General features: G+C 38.4%; 2 protein-coding genes and 1 long non-coding RNA gene across 4 annotated transcripts; 2 read left to right on the top strand and 1 right to left on the bottom strand.

Moving 5' to 3' along the window:
• The first annotated feature begins 1 nt into the window (after nt 1).
• On the top strand, nt 2-5,379 carry pkia (cAMP-dependent protein kinase inhibitor alpha). 2 transcript variants are annotated; one of them, XM_020641671.3, is made up of 3 exons: nt 2-118; nt 2,388-2,587; nt 3,207-5,379. In XM_020641671.3, exons 2-3 carry the CDS (start codon nt 2,437-2,439, stop codon nt 3,281-3,283), a joined length of 228 nt encoding a protein of 75 aa, XP_020497327.1. In that variant the 5' UTR covers nt 2-118; nt 2,388-2,436; the 3' UTR covers nt 3,284-5,379. The 2 variants fall into 2 exon arrangements, with proteins under 2 accessions (XP_020497327.1, XP_020497328.1); XM_020641672.3 differs by having other exon boundaries at nt 16-118; nt 2,410-2,587.
• A 2,036-nt stretch (nt 5,380-7,415) lies between these two features.
• Nucleotides 7,416-12,964, bottom strand: bco1 (beta-carotene oxygenase 1). Its single transcript, XM_020641670.3, has 11 exons — nt 12,805-12,964; nt 12,586-12,714; nt 12,332-12,461; nt 11,394-11,541; nt 11,150-11,300; nt 10,394-10,614; nt 10,052-10,300; nt 9,845-9,950; nt 9,625-9,719; nt 7,931-8,042; nt 7,416-7,834 (listed from the first exon to the last, which is right to left on the bottom strand). Exons 1-11 carry the CDS (start codon nt 12,866-12,868, stop codon nt 7,686-7,688), a joined length of 1,554 nt encoding a protein of 517 aa, XP_020497326.1. The 5' UTR covers nt 12,869-12,964; the 3' UTR covers nt 7,416-7,685.
• An 11-nt stretch (nt 12,965-12,975) lies between these two features.
• Nucleotides 12,976-19,108, top strand: LOC136177214 (uncharacterized). Its single transcript, XR_010664851.1, has 4 exons — nt 12,976-13,015; nt 15,267-15,326; nt 18,434-18,604; nt 18,692-19,108. It is a non-coding gene; the product is annotated as an uncharacterized lncRNA (long non-coding RNA).
• Nucleotides 19,109-19,718: the final 610 nt, after the last annotated feature.

Here is a 19,718-nt window from a genome sequence, read left to right as displayed (position 1 = left end):
TTGAGTTCTTTGTAACTTTAACTTGATGTTGGTAAATCCTCTTTCTTGAGCGCAACGGGAAATACCGACGCTGCGTTCCTGCTGATACAAATATTCGGAGGCCATTTGACCCAAACAGGTACTCTGCTGTAGAAAATATTTAATGTAGGAATAGAGTTAGCATGCATGGCATTTTATTTCCACGTGACATGTTATCCACGCAGGCTGTGTTTACTGGCACTGAGAGAACTCAATGGGAATCTTTTCACTAGAGAAATACATATGGCTATTTGTTTTTCAAATCAGTATTTGCAGGCTGATGCTCCTTCACCATTAATGGCTGTTGACTGTGTCAACAATGAAAGTGATTTTTAATAGAGCTCCATTGAGCACGACTGTGCTTGAAGCAACGCCTCCACTTAGACTTTAATAGGTGATAAATGTTGCTGGGCATCAATAATTAGATCAAACTTTAATACGGGTGCCATATGATCATGCTCTTATTGAAATTGCACTGAGGTGATTGTGAATGATATTATTACTCTTTTAAATGGCTGTACAGGAGTGTGTTTGTTTACAAGTCTGTGTATCTAAGAGGTAGAGAGTTGGGCTTTATTCCCACTTATGACCAGGCCACCTAGAATAACACTGGCATACATGTGAGGGACTCCAATCCTGTTCTCCCATCATCATTACAAATATTGTGTGCAGCAGAAAACAAATCGAAAGGGTTGCTGAGCAGGAGCAGCCATGTTTTCTCTTTTCAGTGAGTGAGAGAGTGCAGAGTTGCTGGCCTGTTGTTTTATCCAGTGATTTGATCATTTGTTTGGAACCAGTGCTGGAATGATTGTTGCTCAGGCCAGCTGAGCTCAGGTTCTCATATGGGAGCAACGCCAGAGGGACAGCATGAGCATGCCTCTGCAAGAGCAGGATGCACACTGATGAGCTGCTGATGCTCTACATCATGGGTGTGTAAGGACAGTGTGACTAAATTATGTACACTGTAACATTAATATTTTAAAGATCAGAAAACACACAGCAAAGATGTTCTGTCTTTTTGAGCTATACCAAACAAACCAAATCTTAATTCCTAAATGTCTACATTTACCAACAGTGACAGGTTGACTTCATGAATAAGTTATGAAAACATATAAACAATGACAAAAACATTTACCCAAGTTAGCATATTGTCAGTAAGCATGAAGCTTCATTTGCTTTATGAAATTATTTTGAACCTCACTCAGGTTTTTTTTAAATTTGAGATATACATTTTTCAGACACAGGAAAAAAAAGGTTCATCATGTTATATGTATAAGTTGGCTTAATTGATTTTGTCCATTTTTATTCAAGGGAGAGACCCATGTAGAAGCCATTTAAAGTCTGTGACATACAAGTCTTCATACTATTAAAAAACATCCGTTCTTAATCAACATAACTGACCTATCTGTTTGACTCTGATGAAACAATAACACAATGTTTTTATTCAGAATTTGTTGAACAACCTACAACTGGACATGGCTAACATCTGTTGGGTCTTGTCCATCTTGACACCATTTTGAAAATGACAGCTGAGTGGGAACGTGCTCAGATCATGACAGAGGGGGTTTCTAAAAATAGCCATGGTCAATCACAGCTTGCTCAGCTCTTGCCACAAATGGATGTGGAAGCTTAGAGAATCTTTTTATTTTATTTAGAAAACCCACTTTGAAGACTGTCAAGCCTTATTATCATTTAAGAGTCCAGATGAACACTTGTTTTAACCCTTGTATAAGTGCATTAATTAAAAATAAAATGTATATGAACAACATGGAGTCTGATGGAATTTAATTAGTAAAACAAAAAAGCAGCCTGGAGCTGAAGGACAGCTTCAGCCAGGCAGATTGTTACAGTGTTGGAATGTCAACGGAAGGGTTTAACCTAAATCTCTGTAGCAACGCATCTCCAATCATACACCATACTCCAAGTAGGATGACCTTTAAATACAGAGTTGTCCTGGTGCCATAATTCCCCCTTTATAAATTTGCTTTTGGTTGCTGGATGGCATCAGTCAGAGAGAGCATGCATCGTGATATATGTCTGTTCCTCTGGCCAGGTGTCCTTCAGCAAACCATTGTGCCTCCTCTGCGTCTGTGGAGTCTCCTCTAACCTAGACCCCAGAGATTAAAATAGATTAAACACGGATTAGGTTATAAAATAAGAGGAGGTAGGGATTTATTCCTGAGTGCATGGCTAAACAATTGTGCCACTTTCTTTATGTCAATAAAAACTGCTGAGGCATCCTTTGCAGAGTTGCTCAGGACAGAGTGCGAAGGGTCCCAAACAAATTCTGCCATTTTTCTCCCCCAAAATGGAATATGCTGGTTTATGTGTGTTTGTGTTTCAATGTGCCATTTTGTGCTTGTGTTTAGTGTGTGCTGCTGTGTGTACCAGGCCCTGCTATGGTGAGGTGTGTTAGCGATGTCGGATGTGGAGGCGACCTTTGAGGACTTCATCGCCTCTCGAAGGTCCGGCCGCAGGAATGCCATCCATGAAATACCAGACGCCCCTGGGGCACAGGGACCCGCTGACCTGTCACAGAGTCTGGCACAACTTAACATCAACAAGTCAGGTGAGAGACACCACATTCAAACAACATAGACTCATGGTAAAAACGGTGCTCGTATTGACAATTTGGGGTTTATAAAGGTGCTTAGAAGGAAAGCATGACTAAAGCGTTGAAGGATTGTAGAGTATCCTTTTTATATTCTACCACCAGAGGGTGCCAAAGCCCAAAAGTTTGTCTGCATATAATTGCTTTAAAATGAATACTTATTCAAGAAGCTGTGTAGTGTGAATATAAAATAACAGATCTCCTGCTCCAGGAGAAAAATACATTGTCAATTTTATAATACCTTTATTTTACTAATCAGAATTAGTTTGTGATCTAATGCCTTGGGTTTTATAAATACATACTGTAAATAATCTTCCTGTTTCTAACGGCATCCTGCGCGTCAGGGGTTCAATACATATAAAATCCTCAATTTACAAATATGCGCTCCTTTGGTCTACTCTTCATAAGATGAGCTGTCATGAGTTGACTTTTCTGTGGGTCTACCTTGGTGACTTGTGTTCCTGCTTTATTCATGTTTGACTTACTCGCTGATTCAATCAACCTGTTTCGCCTCACTGCCTCTGTGTTAGTTACTTATGCATGAAGCTGACTGACTCTGTCTCCCTCTGTCCGTCAGGAGATGAAGGTGGAGACACAGAGAAGAGCCAGGACACTCCAGCTAAAGAAGAGGAGACACAAGCTGAGGGCAGCTAGGCGGCATAGGCCTGCTGACAAGTGTGGACTCCAACTACAGCTTCTTCTATCTGAGCCCTAAATGCTCGGCCTCTAGCTGGCCGGTTGCACTTAAAGACTATGAAGAGACGCAGAAGAATCCTGCACTGCCACACTCTTGCTATAAAGTAGTCATCTCTCACTTTAAGGCAAACGTGCTTCAGTTCTCGCTTTGCACCTGGATGTGTAGAAAATGTTAAAAAGCCTACTTCCCTTGCTGCCTTTCCTTCGTAGCTGCTGATATGAGATTGGATATTATGCATGATGCAGTCTGACATAAAGAACCATAACCAGCTGTTTGACTGTCATTGGTCCTAATAAGAGTAAAGGAGAGGAGGAAAACGGGCCATTAAAGGCTTTAGGGGAAGGTTTAAGTGAATTCAACTTTGTACTTTCCCTTATTCCGAAATCAATCATCCCCATGTGGCTGGGGAAAAACATGGTGTGATTGGACATTCTTTTCTTCCTCTACACTTTTTGCACCATTGCCTGCAAACACACATTACTCCATCTATCAGTACACACTGTGGCTATATCCGGTCTCCCTCAATGTTTTTTTGTGGGTATATTTGTATATTCTTGATCTCAAAACTGCACTATGTGTCTTTTTTAAAGATAAACAAAACACCTTAGGGAGAGTGGTATTGTTTTTTTTGTTTTTTTTTGTATATCTTTGTCAGGCATTGTGTCTGAGACAGTCGTGGTTGGATTTGAAAGAAATATGAGTGAATCATGTTGCAGTCTAACATTTAAATACCTCATGGGAGTCAGGTCAAATCTGGCCCAAACAACAGATGGAATTCACCTCAGCTGAGTTCAAGCAAATGTTCACTTGCTTGTTTAGTTTCCAATTCCTCTAAAGGCAGCATGTATCTATGATATACTGTATACTAGATAATGCACACTTTCCTCCCTATACGCAGCATTTTAAATTCATTTTAATATTAGAGCAAGTCATCGATGAACTGTAAAGATTCAAAATACTGTAAGGGGTTATTCTAGGTCTTAACATGTACAATACATGGATTTGTCCCCCTGATATTAAGTATTTAAGAAGAAAATAAAAATCTGTAATTGATCTAACTCTGATTTACAGTTCGGGAACGTTTAAACTTTGTATGTGGAGATCACAAAATCCCTCTGAGGTGGACTTTGATGTCAGATGCTCAGATGGCTGCTGATACTTTTTAGAGTAAGAATTTAAAAAAATAAGTTTCCAGCCGTTCCAAACATCTTGTGTAAAACTAAATCAGGTTTGATACTTAGTAAATCAAATAGTATGATCTCATTAATTCACTGCAGCTGGTCAGGGGAGAAGTCTATAGACGTTTGGTGTGGGATTGAGACGGATGCAGAAGTTGTCTTCATAGGTAGAAATATTTTTTAGTCTACTTACAGGAAGTCCATGTGGCAGCAGTTCCTGAGTATCTTTGCATACGCTGCCTTTAAGCCAATCCCACTGTGTGTGTGTGTGTGTGAGGATGTTTCTGTATCAAATGTATTGATTAAAACACTGACAGTACTTATTGCACTACCACATTGTTTTATACCGTGTTATAGTTTATTATGGTAATGAATGTGTATTTCACTGTGACGGGGATGTCTGTTAGAATGGCTTTTGATGGTTGGACAAAATACTTATAAATGCTGCATTCACTCTTCTCCAATCACTCAACATCATAAATAACTACCCCTCTAAATACTTGCATTTTGTTTTGAGACACTGCCTCCTCTTGTACCAATCTATCTAGACTCACCTTTGAACTGTTAAAAGACTTATTATTTGGGTAAGATGCCAGTTACATTTGATTAAAATGAAACACTTTAATTTGATATAGTGTGATTTAATGGAAGGCACCGTTTAACTGTACGTGAACTATGATCCCATCATCTTTTCCCCCCTCCCTCACATTGTTTTATCTACATATATAACACTGCGGTATCATTGAATTCACTGTGATTGACCTTTTTATTTGATTTTGTTGACTATTGTAGTTTTGATGTGCAATTAAATCCCAACTGTGAAAAGAAGTTTTTCTTCTGTTGACCTGATTAAAAACAGCCGTTGTCTCCCTCTAGTGGTCAACATCAGATTTGCTGTTCAGCCACTGAAAAACCACCATCATTAGAGTTTCGTGATGACTGATAAGCTTCTGTTATGCTATAGATACTGTTACATTATTATCGTGCCATGTGCTGTGATCTGTGCTCCGTGCTGAGGCTAGAAACTTTGATCAATAGCCCATGTGATGGAACGTGTCCTCGACATGTATAGACCAAAGATAAGGCCTATGTTAGGTAAGACAATATGGATTTATGATATGCAAAAGATGGTGGTAAATACATATACAAACTAGTTTACAGTAATTGCTGTCTTCTGTTAGTTTGGAAAAATGCTTCAGAAGGGCCACATTGTCCAAGTTATTGCATTACTTGTCTGTTTAACTTTTTAACATATTTAGAGTCAATAATAATATGTGCATCAAATCCTAACCCTTTTTAAAAAGTAATACCCAAGCAGGAAACGAATGCCTTTACACTGTAGATGAATGTGACGTAATCTGTCATTGGTGGGTGAATATAGACTTAAACTTAGACTTAGACTTTCTTTATTGTCATTCGAACTTGTACTTTACAGTGCAGATAAGAACCAAATTTCGTTGCATTTGGCTTGTTGTAGTGCAGGATAAAAAACAGCAGCAAGTGGGTGTCCTGTTCACCTGCTGACTGAAGCCCCTTTTTGACCGAAGGAACTTTCCTTTGGAACTAGGGACCTTCCTCAAAAGGTCCCAAGTTCTGACAGATAGTTCCTCTGGTTTGAGGAACTCTGTGCATTTCATCTGCAGGACCCAGGGTCTAAATCTAATTCTGGGATTAAAGATCTAACCCTCAACAACACTCTGTCTGGGGGGTATACTTTCCAAAGGTCCAGACCCCTTGGGGGGGGTCGCATTTATTTATAATCACAGTGTGGCTATAACAATTAAAGGTACAAAACACGCTATAACAGGCTCAGCAAGAACCAAGGAAAAGAAATAGAAAAAAACAAAAACAAAAGAAAAAGAAAAACAGTAAGAGGTCTAATCTGGAATCAAAACCTGTAGTTTATATGTTGAGCTTTTTACATTTCAATATATTTAAGAGCTTTTTTTAAAGAAATTTTATTTTGAAATGATTCCCATAAAAACCTTGCATCTGCACAACTAAACAACATATGTTTTAAAGTTTCAATTTTATAAATCACCAAAAATACAGAAAGAAACTCATAACAGGGGTTAACATCATTTATCATCTTAGAGGGTGTTTCTTTGGTTTCCGGTGAAATGGTGGGAGTGAAGTATCCAGTTCTAATTCTTCCAACATTTTCATCAGAATAATCTTTTGTTGTTTTCCTTCTTAATGAAACAGGAAAGAGTTCAGGAGTGAGAATGCCTCTTATAGTTGTGTTTTATACATTTCTTCTCCATACAATTGTAATCGTCTATATCTATACATGGTGAATTCATGCATGCCCAATATGTATGCTTTCATCTTGCCTCAACACTGCTGTTAAATGTGCTTTGAGATAGTCTGAAGATCTCTGCAGTGACTATTAAAACCTGTCTTCTTGCATTAAGGTTGAGTATTTTAAGTCTTTTGAATCCACTTTTCGACCAGAAATCATCTCCTTCCCATTGTTAATCAACAAGTCTATCTGCAATGCAATACAGCCTGATTTGCATTATCTTCCTGGGACTACAGGCAGCGGTGAGTGAAGAGTCTTGGGGCCTTTGCTAGAAGACGGGGGTTTATGACACCTCAAGACAACCTTGTTTTCACAAGAGAAGTGTCACTTTGGCACACACTTTACTTTCAAACACAGCTAACCTGTTTTCAGACAAAAAAAAAAAAAACATCCTTTTTGTGGATTGAATTTCTCTGTCTCTTCAAGGTCTGGTGGAGACTTAATTAAATGTAAACCTATTTTAGATAATGATCTGTAAAGCTAGGTGATTAATCAACATAGCCTAATGGTTAAAAAAAAAAAAAAAAAAAGAGAGATGGTGTCCAACTGTATGATCGAACTCCAGAATTCATTCAGATTTTCTAATTGAATTGAGTCTGACAATCTTCATACTGTCTAGATTTGTTTTTTTTAAATGAAAAGTTACAAGCACAAGTAAAATAACAGTGCAATACAATAATGTTGACAACATAACAGAGATACAGATATATTTATAAATATACAAGCATAAGCAAAGGTTTGATCCAAAGGAAACAAATGAATCTGCCAGTTTCTTCAAAAGCTTTCATAGAGAAATTAGTTTTTCATACAGTCGGTTTAAGCTCAAAGAGGAAAGGTAGTTTACGTTTTGCAAAGCCGTTTGAACATAACCAACTGATTTCATTGTGGGATAAAAAGCCCATGCATATCCTTGTGGAGCACGGTGCTCACGTACGCTCGAGCCACTTCTTTGAATGTTTTGCCGTCAAGCAGGAGGATGAAACTGGACTGGCCTGGGTTGCTGTTGATAACTGATGTTAAGACCACACCTGTAAAAGAAAAGACAGAAGGTCTTTGTTAGATTAAAATATCTAAGGAATCACATCAGACCTGTGTGCTGTACACACACACCAAAGTGTCCTCACCATCATCTTCAGACTCTCCATTAGGTCTGGGGATGAACACAGGCTCTGACGGCCAGCAGTTGTCCTCGCTCCATTTAAGCTTTTCCTTGGTTTCTGTGTCCAATTTCCCAACCTACAGTTAGGAATTCATAAAGGAGAAAAAAATTGATAAATCACTTTCTCAGTCCTTATAAATTACTCATATGATAGCAATTAAAATAAGCACTCATCATTCCTGAAACTGCTTCTGAAAACACCTTCACAGAAGCTGGGATAATCAGCATGCAGCAACAGTTTGATTATTATTCAACTTTGTCTCTGTTTTGACGTTGAGTATTAGGTTTGAAATATGATAACCGTAGCCAATGAACACATTGTTTTTCTTCCCTGATGCTTTAGCAACTAGCCTGAAGGTCAAGTATATTAACTGCATAAGCTGCAGTTTGTTCTGCCTTCAAGCCATAAACTTGGGGAAGAGCTATAAAGCTGTAAAATAGACCATCTAAGCACAGTTGGCTCTCCACATTTATGAACTGGCACCAGCTCTTTTCTCAGTACAAGTCGGGTGTACATTAATCAGGTCAGGCTGACTGATTCCTTGGAAAATAGTCAGAAAACTTCCTTTTTTTTTAAGTCTAAATCCTGATATTCTTATTGTTTCATTAGTGGATTCAATTTCTCTGAATACTCAGTGAATGAAAAAAAAAGCATCTCTGTAAAATAATTTTAGTTCAGACTGTATGAGTGAATGTTGAGTAAAAACATCTTTTAATTACATCATCAAATGACTGCAGTTGTGATTTTACAAAACTTTGTCAACATCTCAATCATTTGTGTTCATTATTATAGTATAATGTGTAAATCTTAAAAAAAAAAAAAAAAAATCGATCAGTCTTGCTCCTTTGACAAAAATATTTTATAAGTAAGTATATATGAAACATGAACTATTCTTGTACTTTTGGGAGGTTCAAAGAATGATGATTGTCAACTCAAGCTTCAAAAGTTCTTATTTCAAGTAATTTTAAACCAATTCTAAAAAGGCTTTTTTAAAATCTTTTCCTAGAACTGAACTAAATGATTGGGACCCCATCATCCTTCAAGGAAGTTCTGCAATTACTTTTTTTCACCATTACACATGCTTTGTTTTATTTCCTTTTCTTTGTCCTGCAGTTAATTCACATGGGTTTTTACGCACGCAATACTCATATCTACAAACCATTCTAATTTAAAGAGAACAGGAAGCTTTCTTTTGTTGTTGGGATGAAGCTTCAAGTGGGAATGAATGAAAATGATCGAAAGTGGATGTTTCCTTTGGTAACTTCCTCTTTGCAGGATTTTTATTTTCTACAGTGGGTATGCAGGGACACACACAGCGAGACGCTTTGAAGCCACCCTGACTTTAGAGTTTCTCTTCATTGTTTCAGATACCTTGGCGTGCAAGTACACCCGATGGAGATGGCATTGGGTTCAACAGCCAGCCTTTGGTGTTTTTTGCTCTGTATATCTCAGCTCTGTAAATGGCTTCCTCCCTCTGATAAAACAATGTTGCCAGGGAACATGTATTTCTCAACAGCCTTGAATTTAATATCTCTGCTCCTTAAGAGTCTGCAAATCTCTCTTGGCAAATAACACTTATGGGACTGCAAGTAGTCACAAAGACGGATGTTCCCACCGAAACTTCTTTCACTAAAATCTGAAACAACAAGGACTGTTACCTCTTTTGACAAAGCAGACTCCTCCACAAAGTTCCCGTAGACGAATCGGTGCTTCTTGCCATTGAAGTCATAATTCAGTCGTGGTAATTCAAAGCCTGATTGGAAAGAAAAAAAAAAAAAAAAAAAATCTCATCTCAAAATAAAATACTTAAAGTAAAATGAAAGCCTCCTTGAACAATAGAAAAAAAAAAAATAATTATATAAGTGTAATGGATTATACCTTCACAGAGCACCTCAGACTGGCACGTCAGCTTGCCTTCTTTTTCCTTCACAGCACTGGCTGTTGTATATTTCAGTTTCACCAGGTCCTCTCCAACGGCAATGCCCTGCAAAACCGCAGGCAAAAAGCAAACCATGTGAGTTAAAAGGTTACATTTTGGCAGAGTTTTAAGCATGAATGAATTTTAAATTTTCCAAAATAAGCTACCTTGTCTGAGCGGATGGGAAGTACAAATCTCCTGTATTTTGGTTTGGAGTAGGAGTCATCCAAGCTTTCCTTCAGCTTGCTCAGGTAGAACTTGTCATAAAGGCTGTTATCCTTGTAAGCGATCACATCAAACACCACATGACCGTCCTCCTCAAAAGCGTTCACATGATGGTAGACGACTATTGATCCAGTGTAGTACTTTGTCTCGACCTCTTTGCCCGTCTTTCTGTCGATCAGGTGGATCAGGGTCTGTAAAAGAATATTCAGAAAGAAAGCACTCAGTAAAAAAGAAAAAAAAGAAATCTAGAGCACAACAAAGCACAGACAGCAGAGACACCTTACATTTTCCTCAGGGCAGAATTTCAAGCAGCTGGCCCAGTTGACTCCTCTCATGTATGCAGTGGCCATCTTGAGGATGTCCAGCTTCAGAGGTTGCTCGATGAAGATGAAGTAGTTTTCAGTCATACCGAAGCTGTGGTAGTAGCTGGGTTGGAGCAGAGAGCGACAGGGAACGTTGCAGATCACCTCCACATTTTTTAGAACAGGAACTTTCTTGTTTTTCTCTAAGGGAATGAAAAGAAATGGTTAAAGAAAGCACTATTTTCATCTGTTTGTATATGAAAACTTAAGTTCAGTTAATTCATGATAAAGTGTAGTTAAAGCGCAGTAGTGATAGGGAGTTCCTAGACCCTTAAAAGAAAAGGTTGGACACTCAGCAGCTGAAAGGTGCCTTACATGTGTGCATGTGTAAAATAACATTGTCAAACTGATTATATTAAATTACATTTTGCAGAATTTAAAGTGTTGGGTTTGAAGCTACAGGGGGATATGAGACGGTATGGCCCTGAGTCTCATACTGGCCCTTTATAAAGCAAAGGTCACGGTCTGTTTCACTCCTCAGCTGTCCTGATAATATTGAACATTTATCAGAAACAAAGCTGAGATATTAGAGCCCATAATGTTAGCACATCACGTTCACTGGCCCACGTGTGTCATTCTACAGTTGCATTACACACGGTATATGGTAATCTTTTGATAACTACCGTTGATAGAAGAGGGCAACCATGGTTCAGGAAAAATATGTTTTAGAAAGCTTACCTGTTCCAGAAACAGCAGGGACTTTGAACAGGATGTATTTAGTCTTCCCCTTCTCTGCAACTGAAGTTCCCATGTTGTAAGCATTACCCTCTTTGTCATAGTGAGGATGGGATGAAGCCAGGTTTACTGGCAGGTACTTCAAGTAGTCCACCTGTGAAATACATTAAATGAAGGCGTTGAAATAGACTTGTGCTGGGTTTTAATGAAGACCGTGGTTGAGTGACAGGATCCTAGACAATGTTACCTTGTCCTGAGTTTCCAGGGTAACAGGATCAATCTTGCGGATGTAGTTGGTTTCAGAGGTAGCATAAATGTCATCTCCGTATTTCATGAAATTGCTTGCACCATTGTCAGTGAAGTCGGGCACTGTGTGGTTGAGAAAGGTAATGGCCCTGAAAAGAACAAGATAGTTTAAGAAAAAAAATATATACAGCTCTCGCTAAAGAACAGACAATCCATCTTATCCGTGTCTCCCCAGCCATTTTTTCAACCAAACTCGTTATTTTTCTCTCTGCGTAAAGCAAATTTAACCACTGGCTCCATTATTTACGCGAGGTCACATGAGGTGCTGCGCTCCTCCACCGGACACCATGATCTTAATACAATCCTTAAGAACCCCATATGTGATGTGCCATTATTGTCATTGCTTGTGGTGTGTGTGTGTGTGTGTGTGTGTGTGTGTGTGTGTGTGTGTGTGTGTGTGTGTGTGTGTGTGTGTGTGTGTGTGTGTGTGTGTGTATGCTTGAGATTAGAGAAGTGTCAAAGATTGATAACAAACTGGACCCAAGTGCAGATGCTTGAAAAAAAACTACTTATTTTAACAAAAAGATTAGATGCAAAACAAAAAACATACAAGAAACAAAAGCCAAAAAAGGGAAAACAAGGAAACACTAGAAACTCTGACATAGACAGACAACTACAATACTGAAAAACAACCATGAACTGACACAGACTAAATAGACACAGGGGTAATCAAACACAGGTGAGACTAATGACACAGGAGACGACAATGAGGGCAATCACACAGAGGAAGGAATGAACACAAGACAAGAAACACTGAGGAAACTTACATCTGTAGGCTTTTAACAGAACTACGCAGAAACTACAACCAAGTCTATACAGAACCAAAAACGTAATGCAATTCTCGAAACTTGGTCTAAATTCAATTAAGAGTATGCTTACTTGAAAACAAAGTTCTTGCTGGGATCTGGATATGCCATTGTCCCCATTTCAGAGACAACAATCCTGTTTGCAGCCATGTTGGCTTTGTAGGTGTCACTTCTGAGAAATCTGCTCCTGTGGGTCACTTCACCTGTAAAACAAAAAGGGTTTTTTTTTCTACATGTACATTCAGCATGATCTCCGGTTAATAATGGATACAACAGTATTTTTAAATTGCACAACTATGCTTTAAAAATTAGAATAGCAAAACCCACCATCTTTAAAGGCGAAGCTGTGCATGATGGCCATCCCGTCAAAGAAGTGGTCGTAGCTGGTGTCCCCTAAAGAGAAAATGCCGGGGCCATTGCGCAGCAATGTGCCTTGCAGCCAGCTGGGAATAGTCCCTAAACAAAGAAAAGCACAGAGAAGCACACACTTTGAGTATTTAAATTAGGTAATTCCATGCCATTTAACTGTGTAAGAATAGACGCTACCTTTAACTTCAGCCTTCAGAGGCTCCGGACTCTCCTCGGCGTTCGTACAGAAGTGTGTTGCCATGTTTGCAGACAGTGGGCTACAATGAAGAAGATTCGGAGGTGTCTAAATATATACTGCGCTGCTAACCACTCCCTTTCAAGTTTACTTGTCTTTCTTGGAAAGGTTGGCAACGAACTATGAACTTATCTTTCTGGACCGTTCTCTAAGGTGATTGCACAGACATATCGTGGCTCATTTCGCAGAACAGCATTCAACTTTGACTCTTAGTCATCCATTTTTTTTACTGTGCGTGTTTCTAGGTTTTTGCTTTTGCTATTTAATTACCCGTTATTAAAAAAAATCATTAATACATTTTTTTTTAAAAGCATTCCTTGTTTCATAATCGTCTCATTCGATATTTGCTTTTTTTTTTAAAAAAAGTCTTATTTTAAAATGTTTAGCTGCTGTGTAAGAGCACCTATGGCTTCTGTGACGAGGTTGCATAATCTGTAACCAACATTCATTGGCCAACACAAGTATCAGAATCGTTTTTATTTGCCAAGTACATACAAGGAATTTGTCTTGTAAGGCCTTATATTTTTAATTTATTTGTATGAGTATAATACTAGATAATGATTTCTTTATAACCCTTGTCTATATTTTTTTATACTGTAACAGAGTCTATAAAACAATGGTGTAACATGCCTGCAAGAAATTACAGTGTAAATTTGGTATGACCTTAGACCTTAACCTTATGTATCTGCTGTGGTGACTACAATAATATAATAATATTGCTTTATTGCAATTACATCAGAGGAAATAATGATAACCTACTTGCTGTATAGCTGTCACTATCACTTGTTTTATTTTCATGTGTAATTATGTTTTCTTGGAAGAATATATTTTATGACTTCCAGGTAAATAAAACCTGCCAGCTGCAGGACATCTTTGACCTCTTGTCTGGATAGTAGTTTATGTGTGTGTGTTTGTGTGCATGAGGTGGGGGTGGTGGGTTCTGTTTATTTCTCAGAACTAAGGGCAACCTGTCCTGAGATGACCAGTTTGTCCGCAGAATAATCTTGATATACTCCCTTGACTTATCTAAATCCTACTTGATTTGTAGCTCTCAAAGGTCATTCAAGTGTATGCTAAGCAATAGCAACCGCAGTTTAGGATTTTGGGTTTACACCCGGGGGGGCCAAAGCCAGTGTAGGCCGACCCCAGGAACTGGCCCTGCTCTCAAAATCACAGTTGTTCAATTAAGTTTACAGAAATCCTCCTGGCCATTGCCCAAATATTGTATTGCAATGATACAGGAGGCAGACACTACTTTGTCATTTGGATTGTAGCTTTAGCACCTAACTGTTAAACAGCCTCTGCAAAAGATAACTGGCTCACTATGAAATGCTTTACTAAAGTAGTTTTAGTAACCTTCAGGTAAAATTATATATTTATATTAATGGAGGAACAAAAACTCCAAAACGTAAATTGCATAATATCTTCTGGACCATTTAGTCAACCAGCAGAAATTCATGTCTCCACCCACTCAGCCTTGAAGATGGCACTTTCATAATTTCTGTAAACATTTATCAACCTGTTTCATAACAGGAGCTGCTCACACTTTTCCGACTATACGTAAGATTGGATATGCTCTCTGTTGTTTGAGAGAGTGTAGTTCAGGTTGTTTTAAATTTAGATTTTCTGATTTCAGCAACAAAAGGTGTTTTATCTCTGGCTGCTATGACCCTTCCTGGCCCACTTAAAAGGGACTTGTTCTTGATTTATTACAATATACATCATTTAAAGATTGACTTCAATAAAGGAAAGCATTAGCGGGAAATGAAACACTTTATTTAAGTCGTATTTTGAATAAAGGGCTTATCAACCTCTTACAGAAGACTAATGTATGAAAGTGACAAAATGTGTCATGTACTCTTGCTTTGGTGTTTATGTGTATGTTTGTGGAGGGGCTTGTCAGTCTTCAACCTTCAATCAGAGGTTCAAACCCTGCCAGCAGGAAACATATCTAACATTGTTTCTGCACTTTGATCACTGTGTGGAGCAGTATGGCAATTTCCCCTTACTGAATGCATAAACTCTCACAAAACTGACAAAACCAAACACTGAATAGAGGTGTCCTGATACATTGACTAAACATATCAAAACAGAAGTGAAAAGAACATTTCACAAGATAAAGAGCTAGATTTGTTGATTCATTAAGCTGTGACTTTGATTCTCATACAGCATTTACTGTATGTACTTTATGTATCACTCTTACAGCGACTGTTAATGTCTTGCAAGATTAGTATGAGTTCACCAACCTCTATTCAGTCCATAAATATCCTTAAACACAAAGGCATCTACACACAATCACTCCAATCATCAAAATTGATTTACAAAAATCCTATAGGTGTTTTTTAAGTTTTATAGTTTGCTAATACACACACTAATAAAAACGCTTCTCTTCTCCTACACATAGGTTGAGTTCACTGAGGTCATATCCAACTCAAACAAATCTGGCTCTCTGAAGTGCTTAATGGTAGGTATTTCTTATCAGTGTTTGTGATACTGATAAAAACATTTTGCACAATACCTTACTGCTCTAGGGACCAAGTTCCCATGATTTCAGTGAAAGTATTTTAAAAGTGATTCAATATTCTACTGAGTGATTGTATATGCTATCTCTTTTATCCTGTCAACTCAAGTTAAATAGTGGTTTTTAGAGACGATAAGGTGGATTGCCTAAAGTAGAAAAACAAATATTGCTGATTTTACCCTGTGCTCTATCCGAAAAGTGTTTGGGAATGGTATACCTGAAGATGTGGGTCATGCTAAAATTTAAGAAGCTGTGATCCTTTATTTAAGGCAGTGCAGAAACATGAACAGTGTTTTGAAAGCAACTGCTCCATATTTCCTGACAGAGGTATCCACAGACTTCATTGCATTCCTTTTTTTTTTTCATAGGTGATGTGTATAGATGATCTATTGAGCTTCCAGACATCTCAATAGAGACCAGAGATTAAAAAACATGATAACACTGCCCTCTAGTGGCTCAATTAAGACATTACTACTTTATGATCAGGCATGGCATGGTATGTTTTTTATAAAGCAGCAACAATGTTATTGAAAATGCTTCACACAAGACATTAAAAGCAACTTGACATTTATATGGAAGGCGAAACGTCACAGGGACGTACATTTTGTGCCTTGAGGTGGCAGTCTGAATAGAGCTATAAGGGCCAATTCTAAACAACATTGTGTGTCTGGGTTTTCACCTGGTACTCAGGTACAATATATTATAACACATTATTTAAAAAATTACTAATTTGATCTTGCTTTTTAAGACAGAAGCCAACCTGTTGCATAGCTATTATGCATACCAGCATCATTGTGTCTTTCAAGTAACACAGTTTACCAAAAATGAAACTTAATAAAAAAATGTCTATGAAAAAATAATACCTATACGAACTTTACTTAAAGCGCTTATTTCACTTAAAACTTACACTTTCACACATACGGTTATGTGTTACTATCACTCTATAACCTTGACCCACTTGAATTATAAATGTTTCCTTTACTGTTGTCGTGAAATATATTTGTTCTTGCAATGCACTGTATCATTTGTACATAAACACATAAAAGATCTTGAGTTTTGAAATAATCAAAACTGTTTCTGTTGGTTGAAATACCAGATTTGACTCTACTGGTATACTGCAGGTCCCATCTGACAGGATGTGTAAAATAATCCATCGGTGAGAAAAACATATTAAGGAAAAATCACTGCAGGCGAGTTGGATGGGAGGATGAGGTTTCATGTGACTGTCACAAGTGGGTCAAGGTTATAGAGTGATAGTAACACATAACACGTCCTCCTGTAAAGACAACTCAGCGGTGAGTTTCTTAAGGTCCTCGGACGCCTCTGAAATCCTTTGTACAGTCTGTCAAAACAAATGTTGAATGTCTGTGGGAAATTGAGGACACTGCATATTAGGCAAGGAAATCAAAAACTACATAAATTAGCTTGTCTATGCAGCTGCTTCACTTCCCTTCACTTTTATTTTGTGCTTCAAATTTTCAAATCCTGCAAGTGATGGGGCGGGTTGTTGAGTGGGTCCCAAGAGGTCTTGTACTTCTTGGATCAGGGAGCCTTTAAAATAAAGGGAGGAGTTATAGTTATAAAGCAAGGGTAAAACTTAATCACTACATGACAAGTAAGGAAACAAGCATAAAAACTACCTATGTCTTGAATGGTCCCACTCTCGTGTCCACTAGTAGATTGAGCACATGAAGGGTCCATGCTTCCAGAGGTAAGTGAGTGAGTGAACATTTTTATTTTACATTCATTTATCCAGGTTAGTCCCGTCAGAGATCTACGTTTCAAGGGACACCTGCTATTTTAGAACTCCTTTCAAGAATAAATTAAAGTTCAGTACAGCAACTTCATATGACTGGGCTTCAACATGTCAGATGTTCAGCAGTGGACAGCAGTTACAGTGAAAATTTTCATTTTTGCACAATTCAAACACTGGCTCTGTTCTGGTCTAGGTAAGATGAAAAGGGGTTGATCGAAACTGATATTGGTGTGAATTAATCTTGTAATTCTCTTCAGAAGGATCAACCAGTCAAAATGACTTGGAAAAGACCATAAGGACTGTATCTGAGCATCAAGTAGTGAAAATATCAGCTGTATCGTCAGTCTGGTGAGATAAAATGCCACCACCAATGAAGATTTGTTTATTTTTCAAGAAGTGACTAAATGAAATCAGTACCCTTTTATACATTATCAAAATAGCCGATGCATTCATAAAAAAAACTGTTTTGTAGTAGCCTAGACTTGCTCATAATGATGTTCATTAGTCTGTAAGTGGGTGAGCGTATTTCTGTCTTTAAATCCTGTCTGCCCACTTTGAGTCTAAGCAATCAGCTGCCCTTTCTCTTTAGGTGTTGCAAAGTGCTTGAGACACACCCTAATTGAATCGGGCAACGCAGGGAGACAAAAAAAATCCTTTTTCCTCTAGATTATGAAAAGAGGCAACAAGGTTGAATGAACTCATGTTAAGTATCCCCATTAGCCACTACCTAAGTAGCAAATACTGAAATCAGAAATCGAAATAATTAAAACAGCGGTAATGATAACAGCCTCTGTGACATAAGATATTGCTTTAAACTCTTTTTAAAAACAGTATTACTGGTTAGACTGGTGTAAGTGTAAAGTGACTTCTTGAAGCATGATTGGTATTGAAGTCATAACTTGCAGCTAAAGAATAATTGATCAAACAAAATATTTGGCATTGAAATATTTCTAAAAAAGTTAAGCAGAGAAATGATAGTCCTTCCTTTCACCAATGACCAACATAAAGTAAAGTGCATTTTGGTGATATTAGCTCTTCTGTCACAGTTCAGCGCCAGTCTTGCGGCTCTGTTCTGGACTAAATGTAATTTCCAGACTGTCCTATTGTATTGCAATCACTGCCCCTCTGAAGTACTGGGATAGCAGCATGGGAGAGAAGCCTGGCTGTGTGTTGCTTAGCCAAAATTTCTATCTCAGAGTACAAATGTTGAAAGACACTGAATACACTATTCTGATGCACATGCCTTGAGAGAAACGTTAGATTATTGATAACACTTTAATGTCATGAATTGCAGGACATGGCGATATGGCAAAGAAAAAAAGCGTTCATGACAAGGTAATGCTGCTGACCAGACTGAAAGAAGAGGAGGTTATGGTGGTATGTGAAGTCAAGCAGCACTGGGAGTACATGAGGAGCACGACTGAAGAGCTTTCATCCCAGCTTTCTGAAGGCATCAGCCAGCAAAGTAAGTACAATAAATATTTTTGGGAAATTGCTTGTAGCTTTTTTTTTTTTTTCTTGTTTTAAATTCAATTTAATGTCCTATTGTCAGGCAGCACCGAGGAGTTGACGGAGAGAGGACGTGAGGGGCTACTCTGTCTGCTAAAGAGAAGATTGTCCGTAGTTCAAGCTCTGCGGGGTGCAGCACGTACAATATACCAAAGTGTTTTGGGACTGCAAACGGTGTCTATGGATGACTCCTCCTCTGATGAAGAAGAAAACTTGAAAAATAGCTCCTCCTCTGATGAAGAACTTTGACTTCCCCCAAAAGGAGTCTACTCTCTCTCTCTCTTTTCTGTCTCTTGCTCACTGAGTATTTCTCCTCTCTTGATCTCCTTCTCCCCTTGGTTGATCGTCTTGAAGATATAAGTGGTTCTATTCTGGTGGGTTGAGTCAAAACTGCACGTGGGTTTCCACAAACTGGCAACTATGCAGAGGTGTTGTTTTGATTAAAAAAATAAAATATGTATAGGAATTGTGGACTTTTCTTATGTATCTCAATAAGATTGTAACAGAAAGCTTTTATGGACAGTATATAACTGTTCAATGAAATTAGAAATGCTTCACCTCAAAGTGGACAAACTTAAAGATTTACACAACAAACAACCTGTATTTAGGAGAGATTTTTTGTTTGTTTGTTTAAAGCAGATAATGTACATTGCACATGGCATTGCATATCCTTTGTGCACAGAACAGCCTATAATAGAAAGTGGGGCATAGCCCGGTGGTTAGATAATAAATCCGCTTCTCCGTCTCCCTCCCGCATCTGTGAGCGACCTGAGGAGGGATTCAATGAGAGCAGCCCCGGTACATGTTTGATGACAGGGAGTAATGTTAAACTGTAGCAAAGAGATGAGTAGTGAGTTCAACCCGGACACTGGGGACGGTGAAAGCACGAAGTGTCAGGCTGGTAAAGCGGGTGCAGAGGGATGAGCTGCAGCTGGAGCTCACAGCCCCAGAGCTAGCACTAGCTCCAGGCATCCCGGGGCTGCAGCCACAGAACCCACACTCTCATCCACAGACCCACACTCTCATCCCCGATGTCAAAATCCCGGTCGGACTCGCTTTAATCATCGCGT

The sequence above is a fragment of the Labrus bergylta genome, chromosome 20 (genome assembly GCF_963930695.1).
Source record: "Labrus bergylta chromosome 20, fLabBer1.1, whole genome shotgun sequence".
NCBI classification, from domain to species: Eukaryota; Metazoa; Chordata; class Actinopteri; order Labriformes; family Labridae; genus Labrus; species Labrus bergylta.
This window is presented reverse-complemented; position numbering and strand designations above follow the sequence as displayed.

Excerpts from the sequence above, each read along its gene's own strand:
- pkia (XM_020641671.3), top strand. The coding sequence starts at position 2,437 with ATGTCGGATGTGGAGGCGACCTTTGAGGACTTCATCGCCTCTCGAAGG. Across the intron at positions 2,588-3,206 it reads ACTTAACATCAACAAGTCAG|GAGATGAAGGTGGAGACACA; the intron begins GTGAGAGACACC and ends TCTGTCCGTCAG.
- bco1 (XM_020641670.3), bottom strand. The coding sequence starts at position 12,868 with ATGGCAACACACTTCTGTACGAACGCCGAGGAGAGTCCGGAGCCTCTG. Across the intron at positions 12,715-12,804 it reads TCTGAAGGCTGAAGTTAAAG|GGACTATTCCCAGCTGGCTG; the intron begins GTAGCGTCTATT and ends TTCTTTGTTTAG. Across the intron at positions 9,720-9,844 it reads GTCTGAGGTGCTCTGTGAAG|GCTTTGAATTACCACGACTG; the intron begins GTATAATCCATT and ends CTTTCCAATCAG.